The 17,136-nt window shown below is 37.6% G+C and overlaps 1 protein-coding gene across 1 annotated transcript in view; it reads left to right on the top strand.

Moving 5' to 3' along the window:
- FAF1 (Fas associated factor 1) overlaps positions 1-17,136 on the top strand; it is a 170,758-nt gene that overhangs the window by 12,013 nt on the left and 141,609 nt on the right. Inside the window, exon 2 of the mRNA XM_062623203.1 lies at positions 5,415-5,483. Coding sequence (XP_062479187.1) covers positions 5,415-5,483 — 69 coding nt within the window. The remainder of the gene's footprint in view (positions 1-5,414; positions 5,484-17,136) is intronic.

The following is a 17,136-nucleotide window of genomic DNA, read 5'->3' as shown; positions in this document are numbered from 1 at the left end:
GAAAACATAGCTACTGCTGGCAGTGAAAGGAAATACAGTTTTGTTCAACAAAAATGTTGAGAGGCAGACTTCTAAGTCCTCCATATCCAGCTACTGGCAGCTAGGCTGAATGTGGTCGTCTGGAGGCTTTTGACTGCTGCATTTTGCCTTCACCAGAAGGGGAATGGTGCCACAGGTGAGAGAAATTCTGCCTTGCTGCCAAATACCATTTGCTCCCAGCTTCTGTGCAGCAACTGCCACCCACTGTCTGTCGGGGCAACAGTAGCCTGACTCTGTATTTCAGTCAGCAACAGCTGTTTGTTGCTGTCCCAGCTTTTGCAGCAGTAACAGCCCAGCTCTCTGTGTTGGGAGCAGCAGTTGTCCTTCCAGCTTTGCTGTGCAACAACTGCCTGGATCACTGCAGCAGGTGCTGGAGGAATGTTTTCAGCAGCAGCTGCCACCAGATGGGGAGGACAGCTGCTTTCCTGAGATGTGGAGGTAGGCTGAAGCCTGTGCTGTTGAAGTGGGGGGTCATTGAGGGTCTCAAAACCCAGATCCAGCTGTTACGGCTGCCTGCTGGGGTCAGACCACCCTGCAAGGGATTTAGAAGAGCAAGTCTGTCATCCTGCATTACGACTCTCTGGAAGTGCCTTCTAGGTTTGTCTTGAATGCCTTGAAGTCTGTCTGCTCTCTGACTTTTCTCCTACTGAATTGTGTGGCTACTTTGCTTGCTTTATGTAACAGTAATTAAAGTTACTGTGCCAGTTAAATAGGACCCCTAATGGTTAGCTGTGAATCTTCCTCCAAGGGTAAGCCCTCCATCACTAAGATGATGGTTAATCCGTAAAGCTACCTGAAAAAACATTTGGAGAAATGCACTGAAATGTTATTATATGCAAATCTAAATCTGCCTGGTGGAAACACTTCCCTGGCCTGGAAGAGCAGGATGCTAAGAAAGTTTTACTGTTCAATAGCTTTTATCTTTGGGATCTGATTTTATGCATTCAGTGCAAAGCAGTAGTTTTCTCATCTTCATAGTCGTTTGCCTCTTGTGCGGTCTGAAAAAATACAGAAGGGACTGTACAGTCTCTGGAGTTGCAGTGAAGTGTGAAAATGCTATCCTAGATTTAGAGGAAATGCGGAGTGGAGGAGTTGGAGAAGGAACCTATTCTATCTTATCTTCCCCTTTATCTCTTCCCCTTCAGAAAAACGTTTTGCTTTCTTTTTGATGTGTAAAGGTTTACAAATCAGTGAGCCTTGAAGGTTTTACCTTTACTGTGGTGGCTCATTTCTTTCAGTTTGATGACTTAGAGGATGTGTTGGTTGTTGATTGAATCAAGAGTTTGTAGTATTCTGGTAGGAATTTTCTTTTAAAATATTGAATGCCTTTCGTTAAGTAGGTCTTATGAAAATAAAGTTGGGTAAAATCTGTGAATCAAAGATAATTTCTTTTCAACGAGCATCACTTGGTAGCAAAGATGTGGTTTTGTGTCTTTGGAGCTCATCTACTTTGCTATATTTTGAAGGCTTTTTTTTTTTCCTTCTGTTGCTGCAAAAATCTAACATGATTTTGTTTTTTTTTTTTTATCTTTTTGCTTCCTGTTTGGGTGGAATGGAAAGCATAAAAATGAGCAAAACCCAAAAGTAATGTAAATAAGTAAACCCTGTGACTTTTTGTCTGCCTTTCCTAGGTAAGTGAGGCACATAACCTTATGGTGCCCAGGTGTCCAATGAAATGACTCCAAATTTCATGAAAATATAGCCAGGTAACATCTAAAGAATTCCATCAAAAGAAGCTCTTATAAATATTCTATCCATAGGAAAAGCTTAAATCATCCCTTGCAATTAAGGGTGAGAGACAAACCCACGAGGAACCAGACTTCTAAATTCTGTTGCTCACAGAACCTGCTGGTTTCCTGTGTGTGTTTTCCTAAAGAAAACAAATGCAGAAGCATACCAGGCTGTTCTGGGTCTAATCTGCTGCAGAGTCCTTGATGTCATGTCATATGTGCCAGCGAAGGACAGCCTGTTCTGTGTGCTTAATTTCTTGGGGAGAGTCAAAGACATGCAAAGAAGATAATTTTCTTGATCTTGCATGACACGATGCAGTAAAAAGGAAGCAAACTTGAAGTATAGTTGGGGTTTTTTTTTTTTGGTCTTACTGATGGGTTATGACTTGAGGCAGAGATTTGTGTGTGGTGGTGTGTAGTGTCTGAATATTGAAATGTTATTCTGAAGGATCTGAGTTTACTGGAACTCTGATGTTAACAGGGTGTCGAGGAAGGTCTTGGAATGTCTTTCATGATTACATTAATAAAGAGGACTTATTCCTTCTCTGTTGTCATTCAGAAATGTTTGTTTTCTGTTTTATTGACAACTAGCAAACCCACTCCATCTGGAAAGTGAAATCTTCGTTTTAGAACTCCTTGAAATCAAGTGTTAAAAGTGATTGTAAAACTGGTCCAAGGCTTTTCAACAAAACTGTCTTTCTTGGGTATTAAGAATTCTTCTTGTTTTCCTTTTTAGTTAGTGTTTACCCCTGTCCATTCCCGTTACCCAGTGATTTTGCATTGCAAAGAGAATGAGAGTTGGGTTCTATTTTAGATAGTAAATCATCAACAAGATGATTTAGGAAGGATGCAAACATACCAGCGAATTAGCTGCTTGATACCTCATCACAGCAGAGTAAACTGCACTGTGTGCTTCAGTAGAAGGGTAAGCCAATTTTGTTTAGTTTATCTCAAAATAAAAGCATGCTAAAGTGAGCTGAATCGATTTGCAGTTAGTATGGGCTAAGAGTGTGGCATATGGACAGTTGTAAGTCACCTGAGCTGCAGGGATGATATGAAGAGGGGTCCACTAAATCCATTATTCGAAGCCTCAATTCTAGGTACCCTCAACTCCATCTTCACAACCCAGAGTTGGAAGCAACACACTGTTGGTCAGGTTCTTACTGTAGGCTGGAACACAACTTGATTCTTAAAAAGGTCATGCAGAGTTTGCAGTGCTGCTAAATGAGAAATAGTAACTCTTTATTTCTGCAATGACCAGATTTTTCAGTGTATTTCACTTAACTGTAACTAAAACCTCAGGCTGTCATTTCTGTAAAGCTTTATTCTCAAAGTAAAACTACTTCACAGCAGAGCTGTCAACAGTTTGTGACAGGTTTATGGTAGTGAACCCACCTGGGATTTCAGAAATGACAAGCTCAAGCCCTGCACTCCTCAAGCGTACCTGGTGTAGGTGTATATAACCTTCACACTTGCTAGGGAATGTATTGAAGTGTTGTCTCATTTTTAGCTTCAGAAGTAACTGTAAGAAGAAGTGGAAAAGAAGGCAAAATGTTGCTTCTGAAAGCAAAACTGTATTGTTATTTTTTATTATTATGGTTTTTTTTTAGCACTCCCAATGCAAAGTGGATGGAATTCAGTATTAATTGAATTTAATAATTTAATAAGATGAATTTAATATTAATTTCACAAAACGCTGTGAGCAGTGGAAGTTTTCTCTTGTTCCAGAGAGGATCAGTCTGGTGGGGAGAGCATTGTGGATCAGTAGAAATTGCTGCCTCCCCTCTGCAGACAAAAAGAAGAAATCCTCAAAATGTCATCATGTGATGATGTTTGTGGTCCTCCAGGCTGGTCCATTTTGTGTAGATACACTGCATGTAATAACAGTATATCTGCGTTATTATATCTTCATATGCGTAGAATTCTTCCGCATTGAATTTGTGAAGAGAGATCTGGTCTTGAATTTCCCTGTGACCTCTTTTCTACTTTTTATTTCTTGATTTTTGTAAATGGGGAGAGGAGTCAGAGCATGGAAAATATGACCTGATGGCTTTTTATTCTTGGGATAAAAAAGTATCTGTTCTTATGCCTAGGGCCTTTTTTCTCTTACTGTGTAAAGGAAAAACAGTATTATGTGTCATTGGAATCAGGAAAACTGATCTGTTTGTTGCCACTATTTAACTGTTAAAAGGTTGGATTTTTTTCAATGTTGTTTTATATAAACTTTGTATAAACTTTTTATATAACTGTGTAGTAGAGCAGAAGGAGCATGATCTTTTGATCTTGTAAAAGTTTTGTGTGCTTGAATATAGAGCATAGCTTTGATCAGGATAAAAGATAAATTCCAGAAAGAAAGTTGACCATTTCCATTTTTCCTTTCTGGTGAAATATATCTGATATCATTCAATATGAATGGTAGCAAATATATGTCAGAGCATATATGGAACAAATAGCAATGGTCTGTCCGCTGAAGTTGGATAGCTGAAAAGGTATGGGTATCAAAAAAGAAAGCAGGATGCTGCATCAAGGTTTTTGCTGAGTAGTGCTCCCTCGTAGTTGGAATTAAGTGCAATTTGCAGTACCATGTTGTGGGATATTATCACTACTTTAAAAATGCTACTGTACTAATGAATTGAATGAGCTAAGTAAAAGGAGAGAGTGCAGGGTTAGAATAACATGCAAGTGTTTCGTCTGAAAGGAAAACATTGTAAATGTTTCATTATATAGTCTCAATTTTAAATAATTTCACAAGGGATGCTCATTTGTACATGTGGTAGTAAGTTGACATTTTGTTAAGCAGAAATTCATACTTGCCACCTTCTTAACTGCACAGTGTAACATCCAAGAGTGAGCAGGGGTATAAGATGATGGTAATGAAAGCAGTAGGGTTTATAGAATCGTAGAATCATAGAATCATTAGGGTTGGAAAGGACCTTAAGATCATCTAGTTCCAACCCCCCTGCCGTGGGCAGGGACACCTCACACTAAACCGTATCACCCAAGGCTCTGTCCAACCTGGTCTTGAACACTGCCAGGGATGGAGCATTCACAACCTCCCTGGGCAACCCATTCCAGTGCCTCACCACCCTAACAGGAAAGAATTTCCTTCTTATGTCCAATCTAAACTTCCCCTGTTTAAGTTTTAACCCGTTACCTCTTGTCCTGTCACTGCAGTCCCTAATGAACAGTCCCTCTCCAGCATCCCTATAGGCCCCCTTCAGATTATGATACATTTCTGGCTTTAGACACAATATTTCAGCCATCTCAAATACAATTTTAAATATGAAGTATATACATGGTCCCTTATAAGTTGGTGTGAGTGTTTCATACATTTAAACGTAGAATTCTCAACATACCTTTATAGGACAGAACTATTGCCCTAGTTTTACAAATAACTGTTTTATCTTGCTTCCCTAGGTGGCTTACTCAAGGTTACACAAGAATCCTCTGGTGGAACTGGGAATTATATCCCAGTGTTTGATGTTTAAATCTTGAAATCTGATTTCTGGATTACCCTCTCTGAACAGGAACAAAAGACCTATATCTTTCCTGTTGTTCTGCTGAAATTAATTAAATTATAAGTATTAGTACTCTTGGTTTTGATCAATGCTTTTAATTCTGTTTACTGCTTCTGTTTCTTTGTAGGCATGTACTGGTATTGAAAATATTGATGAAGCTATAACGTTGCTTGAACAAAATAATTGGGATTTAGTGGTAAGTATTCTAAGAAAATGACTTCATAGATCAACTTCATGTGACAGTGATGTGCCACCTTACTGAGACAGCTGTTATCTTTATTTCAAATTTGGGGGTGTCTTTTATGTCTGGGGTAGCAGGTTATTTGCAGACTGGTTTTGGTCTGTTAAAGCCTCATTGCCAAGTTAACACGATACTGAGTTATATCATGTTATACCCTGGTATACTTTGAGCCTTTTGGATTTGTTTCTTTTCCTTTGAATCATCGTTTCTTATTGGGTTTAGTTTTCTTTTTGACCAATTGTGTGCATAATTTTGTAAGTTATTAAGGATAGCAATTATAGAAGACAACTTATGTATACACACAGGACTTGTGAGGGTTTAGATGCCTGGCGAAGAAATGCAAGATAAACCAACTTCTATCTTTCATATGCTATTTTTAGTTACAAAACAACATAGTCACTCTTCTGTTGTTACTTATTATGCAGAACTGAATTGGAGATTAAGGCCAGACCTTAATTAGTTTTGGAGTTATCCAGACACAGTCAAACACAAACAAAACCCCAACAAACTCATCCTAAGAAAACCTTATCATCTCTTTTGTAGCAAGGTTCAATGTGCAGACAAATAGGAGGAAACCAGTAAAACAGGCAACTCTGCATGGGGTTATCAGGATAAATACAGGAACTATTAATGCCTTTTCTTAAGGTTTGAAATTGTAAAATAGAACAAACTTAATTAAAAAGGAAGTGATCTTTAAACTGTAATACCTTTGACTTCCTCCCTTTTTGTCTTTTCCAAATGAATGATCTTTGAACCAGTTCAAATTATCAGAAAATTATTAAAAAAAAAATTCCAAAATTGTTTCTGTTTACAGTTTCAACTGTCTGCTCCATTGTGTTCGTAGCATATTGTTTAGGGTGTTCTCTGTGTTTTAATAATTTCAACCAAAGTATCACAGAGGTTTAGAGTGGGGTTTTAAACTGAGTTTATTAGAATGAATGTTGTGCTTCTTTTAAGGCATAGCAATTAAAATGATGTGTGATCTTGTAACCTATGGTAAACAAACACTATGTTCTCCAAACACTTGAAACTAAATGTTTAAAATGAATGTTAGCCAAAGTATATGGAGTCTTTATGTTGCAACATGTCATGGTGTAAGCAAGAATGAGCCACCAGTGAGTAAAAGGGAGCGCCTATCCTCTGTGTCTTCAGACAGAAAAACCTGAATGTATATTGAGAGAGTGGTATAACTAAAACCATCTTTTGTCCTAGTAGTTTATTGTGACTTAACATGGGCTGTTTTGAAAATTGAAGTGTTTATGGGAAGGCAAGGAATAGCCTTCTGCATTCTGTTCGAGTTGTAGAGTTCTCAGTACATTAAATCAGTTGGATATGGTTTTGGGGATTTGTAAATTGTCAAGTATATGCTTTACAATAAATGCTTACAGATGGTGTTGAATGAGGGAATTGTGATGAAAAATGGTATGAACAACTAAGGGAATTTGGTTTATTTTCTTTTGGGACTCCAGTATGAGCAGAAGGGGAGAGTGAAGTATTTAAAGCTATGAGAAGAGCTATGAGAATAACTTTAAATACTCTCTTCTATAATCAATATATTCTGTTGATTTTATTAGTGATGATTAAACAATCTAGAAGTAGAATATAGTGGGAAAAGAAGTAATGACTTAAAACATGTAAGCTTGAAAAAGGCATAGGAAAAGTAAGAAAGGAAAGGAAATTAGGGATGTAAGAGGTGCTTCAGGAATGTACATAGTTCTTGAAACTAAACAGATGAATGGAGTGTCTATGAAAAGAAAATGATAAGTTGTGGAATTAAAAAGATTGAGGAGGCTAGAAGTGGTGAAGATGCCTTAAGAGTCTGTCATTAGCAGGACACTGGCTCCTATTTGTTAAAAGCAACTGCCTTGTAATAAGGGGACTGAAAACCAAATTGTGCCAATCTAACAATGAGTTAGAAGCAGACGAATGAAGAAAGAGGAGAGAAGACAGAAGAAACATGAATGTAAGAAGAAAAGGAGTTGTTGGCTTGAGAGGGAATCAAACATCTGTTAGTCAAGTGATTTTAGCATATCAAAAGTCAAAATAATACATGAAAAAAGGCTCATGACTGATGAGAAATGTAATGTTTTCTATATTTAAATTTAAAGTGCATGGTCCATGTGTGGTGGGTATTTTGTGTTTAGTGGTTTTTGTTTTAGTTTGGGTTCTTTTTTAATACCTTTGGTTCAGTATTCAGGTACAGATTGAGTGCCCCACAGCTGGGGAGAGGAGAAGGTTTTGCTTTGTTTGAACCATAAAGTCGTGGAGTTAAAAATTAACATCCTTTTGCTTGGCATTAAATATTTCATTCAGTGCAGAACAAAACTCTTTTTTTTTTTATTTGTAAGGAAAACAAGGTTTATAGGACTTTGGTTCACAAATCATAAAGACAGTAGTGAAGTAGAGATGATTTTGGTTAGGGGTTCCTCTGTCATCCTTTGACCACCCGTCTGTCAGGTAAATGGGAAGAACATCATCACTGTCTTCTCTAATTTAACTTTGGTTTGTGTGTCTTATACAGAGGCTTATTTCAAGGTCAAGTTTTTGATAATCATGACCTGTAGTAGTCAAATGTTGTCATACAGGTGTCATACAGGAGTTCAGGGTGGGTTTTTTTTTGATGTGTCTATTATTATTTTTAATGTATTCCTTCTATGACTTTGGAAGTTTAAATCTGAGCTCTGTATTTGATCGGGAAAGCTCCCGTGGGGCACCCAGGGGAATATGAAGTAGTAAGGTAAGCAGGTCCTGTTAACGATGTGACCAACTTAAGGTCAGGGCACTTCTGCAGCATAAGGGGTAAAACCAAAACCAGAAGTTAGGGAAGTTCTTGTCTTGAACAGATTGCTTTCTTGCTCTTCGCTCAGGCTTCTTGATCTCAGTTCTGTTTTCCTGTTTGGGGGAAAGAGTTGTGAACTGAGAGGCTGTGCTAGGGACCAGGTTGAAAATTCTGTGGAGCACCTGTTGCTTCTTGAACTCTATGAGACTCAACTCAAGGACATTATGATTCCTTATGGACTTCAGACAGAACAACCAAGAGCAAGTAGTCCTGGTGAGCTGGAAGGTAGAAGGATCCCAAAACAGAAACAGGGAAGTACTTACAGACATAGGCTGACAGAGAAGTACGTCAGCACACACACAAACAGCAGAGGTTGTATAGTTCACACACTTCTAATCTCATAAGGACTGTGTTTTTGTGTAAGCTAATTTTGAGGATTTCTTTGTGCTGATGCAATATTCCTGCTGCTTATTTTCTACATACTTCTTTTTCCTTTTTTTTTCTTCTTGGTGTTGCCAGTAGATTTTAGTGTGAAGAGTTAAAATATCACCAATGTCTTTCCTGTTACTTCAGTGACTGTTGCTGTGTTTTGTATCTTTTGGACATTTGGTCTTACCTTTAAACAAAGCCAGTCCCGAGTGAAGTGTAAGGACCTCCTTTCTTGTTTATTTTTTCTATTAGCCACTTCTGTTTCTTATTAAGAATTCATCTGAAATCTCTTCTCAGTTTAGAACTGAAACATCAGCTTCCTAATTTTGAATGGTTAAAGGTTACCCACTCCCAATTAGAAGTCTTCATGTCTATTCGTCTGTATAGGATACTTCAAGACAATATGAGCTGCCGTTAATTTATCTTTGACTTGGAACTAAATAGATCAGATTTAAACATCTCGGAGCTGTATACGCTTTGCAGTATTTAAATCATGTTTGTAGTAGCTTGAAGTGATATCGGAAGCTGTCTTTCATAAATGTTTGGTTGCTAGGCCTTGTTCAACCGCTTAAAATCAAATCGATCACAAGAGTGCTGCAGAGGAATTCATATGCAGTAACAGTGTATGAATTGCTTGATGGGATCATGAAGTCTAACCTTGCCAGTAATTAGTTCCCCACTGTTGCATGTGGCTTGGCCTTTGTGGTGGTCTGCTGCATATATAGCAGCTGAGATTTTTTCTGCATTAGAACACTGTAGCCTAATTACTAGGCTTATTATAGGCTGGGCGATGAAATATTTTGTGTGTCACAGAAGATCTGAAACATCAATGCAGATAATATAATGGTCTCTTTAGGCCTTCACCTTTATGAAACTATTCTGCAATAAATGAATCCAGCCCTCTTAAGCTTGCCAGGATTGCTGATATGTTATTTCCTGGTGTCATTTCTTTGAGCTCTATTAATTTACAATCATTTTTACATTTGGAGAAACAGAAGTTAGGAATTTGTCCATTGTAAAGTCTGGTTTCATAGTTTGCCCATGAAAATGATGGCCGTCTGCTTTGGTATGTGCAGGTAAGAATGACAGTGTAAATACATCTTAAACTGTGTAAATACAATAAAATAAAAAGATGAAAAATCCCAACTGTGTGGCTGTTGAAATGTCTCTGGTGATGGTACATATTTAAAGGAAATGACCCATTAATGCCAGATTCTGTAGTCTGCTTGAACTTATGCAGTATGAATCTTCATATATATGAAGTTATTACATAGGTGATAGCTCTTTGCTCACCTGAAATCAATTGATTGCATCTGCACATGAAACCTGGTCTTCTGTGCCTTTCACAGATTTAATGAAAACCTCAAATCCTTCATATATAGCATGACTTTATATTCTGTACTGGTAATCAGAACAGGATTTTTGAATGAAAAGCAGGATTCACCATGCTTAACTTTCTGCTTTTTCCAGTATGACCATTTCAGTTTATTTCATGTCTTTTCCAATGGACATAATGTAGGTACTGCTTAAACATCACTTTGAGAAGAAAACAGATTTCATCAAAATAAAGGGGTGGGGGGGGTAGGGGTTTATCGCCTATTAATTTCACTATGAACATGTGTATAATGAATACAAAATAAATAACTGCTTTTTATTTTCAAAATATATTCTTAAAATTACCTTGGTGCCTTCCTGCTATACTTGTCTTCATAACTCTGTATCCTGGTAGAAGCACAGTATAAGTTCAGTAAACCCAGCACCTGGAAATGTGATGATTTGCAGTTCCTGTTGTACACAGCTTCCAAGAGTCAGCTAACAAAAACCATTTCTGTGCCTTGGAATGAGATACTGTGTATTTTAAACATCTGTTTTTATAAAGCTTCAGCTCTCAACTACAGTTTTTCTTTCAAATGGATAACTTACACAGGAGATAAGGGGTTTTTGCATCTCTATGTTTAAAACCTCTTAAAAATAGTTATATGTCAGACAGGTTTTTTGATAAGTCCCCATTTTGTGTTGTTTTTTTTTTTATATATATATATATTCTATATAATGTTGTCTTTTTTGAAAGAAAGAAGTTAAAAAACTAACCCAAAAAATCTATTTTTTTTTGCAATTTTTCTTTATTTCTGTTGGAGATGCCAGTTTAGATGGGATTTGTAGGCAGAAAGTGGGCCATTGGCTCTTGACAGTTATCAGTAATCTGTTATTTGTATCTTTTATTGCTTTCTAACCATTAACTTAGTTCTTTTGTTATAATGTGTAGTAAATCTCAGTACAAGTTGGTAAAAACTAGTACACTAATGATGTCTTTTGTCTGTTTTTCTAACTGGTTTGCTCTGCAAAAGCTTTGATGTGGTATCTCTTTGTACATGTTTTTTTGGTTGATTTGAATTAGTCTGCCTCCAGAAACTAGGTGATTAATCTAAGTTTGGCACATGGCCATTTCTTTTCCTTAAATGTGGGACAGTATTGACATATGTTTAGCAGCTCTGTTGTTTCATTCCAAGCAGGCTGTATGTCAGCGGCTGGAGAACCAGAACTACACATTATGGTGCTAGTGTTCATCACATTGGCCCCTTTTATCTTGTTGACCTGCTGTTTTCTTTACTTCAGAATCGCATACTGAATATGGCACACGTTTGACAGCACTCACCATGGGACTAGCAAGGAGTTCATGGTGTGCTTCTCATTAGGACTAGATCTGAGGGGTTTTCACTATTAGGATTACTGGTTTATCTGTGTATTAACAACATTCTCCCTATGGTCAAATAAACAGTCACATCTGCCTGTGGAAACCAGAGGTTTGTATTCCAGATTTTTTTTAAGGACCTTTTTAAGTTTTGATTTAGACAGGTGTTCTCTTCTGGATCGTGGTGTCCTGTCAAACATGTTATTGTCAACTCAGTTAGTTTATGCTCAGTGTTACTGCACTGAGTTGACTGCATTCAGAATCCTGCTGCCAGCAGAGCTAAGGAAGAAGGAAATTCTGAGCTAGGTAATGACGATTAGTGTTGGTGGACAGACATCCCACTGGTGCAAGTGTCCTGTGGGCATGGTGTCTGGTTCTCCAGGAAATCCAGGAGTTACAGGTTTCTTATGTGTCCAGCTGCAGCATTAATCTCTTCTAGTAGGACACAGTTAAATTGTATGTTAACTTTTCTTTTACAAAGGGCTACAGAAAGCACTTTTGGAAGTTTTTAATGTACTTTCTGTTAGATTAACAATCCCTGCTTGCAGAAATCATTGATTTCTCATTCTTTGTATTTTCAGCTTTTTGCAGGTCCCAAAGTGACGTTTCTGTGTATTTGCATAAGCTCAGATGCATGCTGTTTAATTTATGCAGCTAGGCGGTAGCAGAGAAGACTAGCTAATTCTTAAACCCCCTATGATTACTAAATTAATTGTTTTTATTTACTTTTGAATGCGTGCATCTCAAGTGAAACGTACTTCCTTTTTGTATGTTTTCAACACTGAAGACTGTATGAGATGTGCAGGTCTATAGGCAGCTATAAGCTTGGTATGGCTTTCCACCCAGCTGTATGCACATCCATCTATTAAAACAAAACACCACCACTGATACATGTGGAGGAAATTAAGACTCTTTACTCGCAGAGCGCAGAATACCGGTGCTACTTTGTCACCTCAGTAATGTGCTTCAATGGGGGAAGATTATCTCTGATAGCAGCAAGGTAGGGCAGTCTTGGTGTTCCTACCAAAACCAAACTGCTTCTGAGACTAACAGCAGTTAGGTGATGCCTCAGGTGATGCAGGAAAGTGTTTAATACGTTGCCACTGTGACAGTCATTTCACATGAATTTGAGAGCACAGGTTGCAGTTGATCCCATTGCGTGTCTGCATCTGTCTTGGGTCTGTTAGACATCAGAAAGTGGTCAACAGAGCAGCTACAGTTTTAAAACAAAATGGAGCCAAACCCAATAAAAACATCACATACACGTTCTGATGCATGCAAGCAAAGAAACAAACTTACAAAAGGGAGAATAAAAGTAGCAAATGTCTTAACTTGTGTGTTCTAAACTTCTGGTTGTTTTGAATAAAACTGCTATTTTATTACAGAGGTTGGTTCCTTGGATTTTTTTCTTCCCCCCCCCAAAAAAAAACAAAACCAAACCTGAGGTGGTCTTTGGATTTGTTTTCCTGTTTGGGTGACCCTTTGCTCTTTCAAAGGAGGTTGAGAAACTGCTTGGATCATGTTAACATTGCCACATCTTGTGATTTTCATAAGGAAACCCATGAAAGCTGTAATCAAAGCTGTAGCTGCTGATATTGTGTAAATATCCAAGAATCTTAAGCTTCACAGTGTTTCCCTGTAAAAAGTGAGCCTGGGAAGGAAGAGAGCAGTCTCTGGCTTGTCTATAGAGAAAGATTTGACAACTGAAATGAATTGTTTTCTTCAGCTATAGTCTGATATCCCAAAACTTTTAGATTGCCATGGATCTGGCCTGGGACTATGCAGGTAAAAAAAGAACTCTCAAAATACCCCAACAAATAACAGCTAAATTGGGTACTAGACCCAGGGGGGATGTTTGGTTTCTTCAGTTGATTTCTGACTTTTTCTGGTTTTGGTCCTAAGGCAGGGGAATACAAACTCTCCTTCCCCCACCCTTGAGGAAATTGCTGTGTCTCAGTTTTGAAAAAGGTTATTGGGAATTTGGTGAAAACAGTTTTAGCTTCTTTAAACTGCACCTTTGCTGAGATGAGGTGCTTATTTCACAGAAGGAGTCTTGACAGCCTCAGAGCTTGGGAAGACTGGAGCTTTCATTGTGGGAAACTGGTGCTGTGCAATGTCATTCTTGTCTCCTACGTTCAAGGTGCTGCTAAAATATTAACATTGTGAAGTCATTTGTTTGGTAGGTGGCTAACTGTATTTAGGACTCATTTTGGTCTACCATGTTGAAATGGATTGAGGCCAAAGGATGTGTTCGCAACTTGATGGAAACCATGAATTAGGCTTAAATACATGAATTATTTTGTCCTTCAATTCAAAGGCAGTCATTTGGGAGGATGAAAAAACTGATGGCTCTCAAGGAGGTAGGGATTTCTCTTTTGGGTTCAAGGCAGTTAAGGGTCATGGATTAAACGTGTTTTCTTCAGTGCTGTTTCACGTATGCTTTGCAGGTTTGTTGATTCATCAGAAGGGGCTAATTCTTATATTGCTGATTGAAGGAAGATGTAATGGGGTATATGTCTTACCCATGGGGTAAAACTGGTGTAGCTTGGGCAAAGTGTCTTGTAGATGAGCACCCTTTTGTTCCTGTTACACTAGAATAATTCTTCAGTATCTGAAGAAATCCATATCTTTCATCCCTTCACAATTTTAGCTAATCTAATAGTTATTTTACAGTCTACTAGATAATTTTCTAGACATTAAAGGGATAGTGTTAGTCTGAAGTAGTTTATTTTGTTTCATAACTATGGATTTTAGTTTTTCTAATCAGAAAGCCTGCTTTATTCACTGGGGGATAATAAAGGGATTGTGATTATGTACTTTATGGCTGTGTTTTGTAGCCATGTTGCTGTGATGATGCATATGAAATGTTAATGTCTGCCCAGAAAGATTGCGGAGGAGATTTTTAGGTAAAACTTTGCTGCCAACAATACAAAGTAAACTGTGTCTCTCCTTTCCAAATAACAGATGGGATTTAGTTACTTCAGAAATAAGCTCCTTAAGTTTTTCTTGCATAGTGATCAAACAAGCAATGGGAATAATAAACTTAGATTTCTGTTCATGGAAAAAGACTCATTTCTTGTGATAGAGTTTTGTGTTCTGAGAATAACCAAAAAGCAGCACCTGGGATCACAGTAGTGCCTGATAGTATTGCTGTAACTATATGGATGCATTATCCACCTTGTCATATGGTTTATATATACTTGCTATTGGAGGCTGTTACCTCTGTATTGGCAATTTCTATGAAGATTACTTACCATTAATTTGTTCTGAGGCATTTGAATTTAAAAGCAAGTTTTTAGAATATATTAATAGTGAAGTGACTGGTAATGAGGTGTCTGTGAGGAGTTTGTAGTATATTACTCTGTGACTAGTTGGACTGAAAATTGCATACATCTTACAAATGCATGTTTGACAGGTGATTCGTCTCTCATGGGGTCATGCTGGGAATATATGAGTAGGAATGAAGTAAATGATTTAAGAACCAGCACCTGTGCCAATGCTGTGATTATTTTCCAAGTGACCCTTAATTGTGAAAGGTTTCCCCGCGGGAACTAGGAGTCATCTAGATCCAGCAGGTTTTCAAAGCTGAGTATTTTAAAAGTGGATTTACTTAAAGTAGTGTTGAATATCTTAAGAGTTCTGTCCTAGTTTTATTTAAATAAACTCTCTTTAGCTGGTCCTGGAAGACCTGGCTTGCTGCAGCACTAGCAGGATAGCATAAGGAGAGACAAGTAGGCTGCCTACTTTGGTTTGGGATTTTTCTGGTTTCCAAACTTTTAAGCTTAATCTTGCATAATTATTCTTTTATTATTCATTAGCGATTAGGTAGTCTGTTGACTAAAGTTGGGGTGATTTGAAAACTGTTGTGTAAGGCGTTTGATGTTACTGCAGCTTTTCAATGAAGGGGCCTTAGTCTGTGGGCAGTACTTCTAGGACTTCTTGACTTGTGTCCTGAGATTTTACCCCTAGTAGTACTTGCTAAGAACTATCATGTTATACAAGTGATTTAAAAAAAGCCCCAAACTCTTCATTTTAGTGTTGTCATTCAAAGTTAAATAAAATAATGTAAATAAAATAAGGAGAGAGGTAGAAGTGTGAGAATTCAGTACGTGGGTATTTTTTCAGGCATAGCCTTTGTTTTATCTGACTCTCTTGCTGTCTAGCTTAACATTTTAAGAAGTAAAAAAAAATGTTTTGACATCAAACATAAGCATTACTTTCTGTTAATACAGAAGGTCAAGCAGTATTAATGTAAAAAGTGATGCTACTGACTAGCACCACCATACATATAGGTGTATCGAAGTAGCAGACGCATCATGGCCTACTCCTCTCCCTTTCTGTGTGAAAAAGTGGGTAGTTCAGAGTAGGTTATTTTTCTTTATTCCTTCTGAAATAGTTTCAGCTTGGATAGATGCTGATCAATAAGCTTCTTACAAAGCTGTTCATGTTATTTATTTTCATTATTCTAGGAAAAACCATCAAGTTATGAATTGATTGTAGAGATTGTGCTTTGTTTGGGGAATTACACAGTGGCAATATAAAATTAAAGAACTGTGCAAGATGTGTATTTTTCCCCCAGTATGTGTAACTGTTGAAAGGTTTCCTAGTGCATTTCGGCATGTTGTAGGAGCTACAGGACAAAGTTAGCTGAAGCCACCAAAGAAGTAGGGAGAAATGGGAAACCACATCTAGAGTGCTAATTGTAAACTATTTCAACGCGTGCTCTCTTGCTGATGAAGTGAATCATCTGTAGGAATATATTCATGTGGCATTTTTTGATGAAATGTTAATTTTTTGCTTTATTAGCGATTCTATTGTTTTGCAGCTTTTCATGAAGTACATTAGCTGTAAAGAAAGCAAGCTGAAATAAAGCAGAATGCATAGAAGACATTTCATTGTAGTTCAATTACAGTTTTTGGTTAAATTTTAACCACGATGGCGACAAATGTTGGCATTCTGTAAAAACCTTGTGGGTGTAACTTCACGTCTAGCACTTGGAAATAACTTTGAGACTTGCAAAGCTGGGGAAACGCCAGTAAGTATAACACAAGCTACAGGAAAAAGCTGACTCATTTCTTTGCATTGCAAAGCCTGCCAGAGATAACAAAGGTAGAGGTTGCTTCTGTAACTACTGGGGCACAATTAGTAAGTTTTTAATTTAAATATTATTGCATTCATTTAAAAATCCAAGCTGAAAAATATCTTTTAGAACTCAAAGCAGTCATTACTTGTTGAAGTAGTGGTTTTGAAGTAGCTGTGTATGTAGGAAAGTGATAATGCATCTTGTTTGTAAAAAGCTTCTGGTCTAAAATAATTGGTATTTCTGCAGAAGGTTTTATGGAATTTCTTGTTTAGAATAATGCTTCACAGACTTGCCTGTAATAGGCAAGAGCTGATGGTTGCATAAAGCTGTGCAGAAGCTATCTTCCTCTGCTTGGGAATCTCATAATACAATCTTCAAGGCCTTGGGGCATAAAGAAGGGATTGTCTTGCAGCTGATTCCAGCAAACCTTTATTATTAATCCAGATTGACTGCAGTAATTGGCTGATATTGCAGTATGTTTTTGTCAGCATCAGTTAGCGAAGATTCTACTGTTTATTTCTTTGCCTTGTTGCAAACTGATCAAGAAAAGTCTCTGCATAGTCTTACTTGCTTTTTATTGAGTTTCCTATAACCACAGTATCAGCAGGTCAGAACAAATGTTTTG

This window comes from Pezoporus occidentalis, unplaced genomic scaffold, assembly GCF_034315485.1.
Source record: "Pezoporus occidentalis ecotype Australia unplaced genomic scaffold, CSIRO_AGI_Poc_V1 ctg25, whole genome shotgun sequence".
In the NCBI taxonomy this organism is placed as follows: Eukaryota; Metazoa; Chordata; class Aves; order Psittaciformes; family Psittacidae; genus Pezoporus; species Pezoporus occidentalis.
This window is presented reverse-complemented; position numbering and strand designations above follow the sequence as displayed.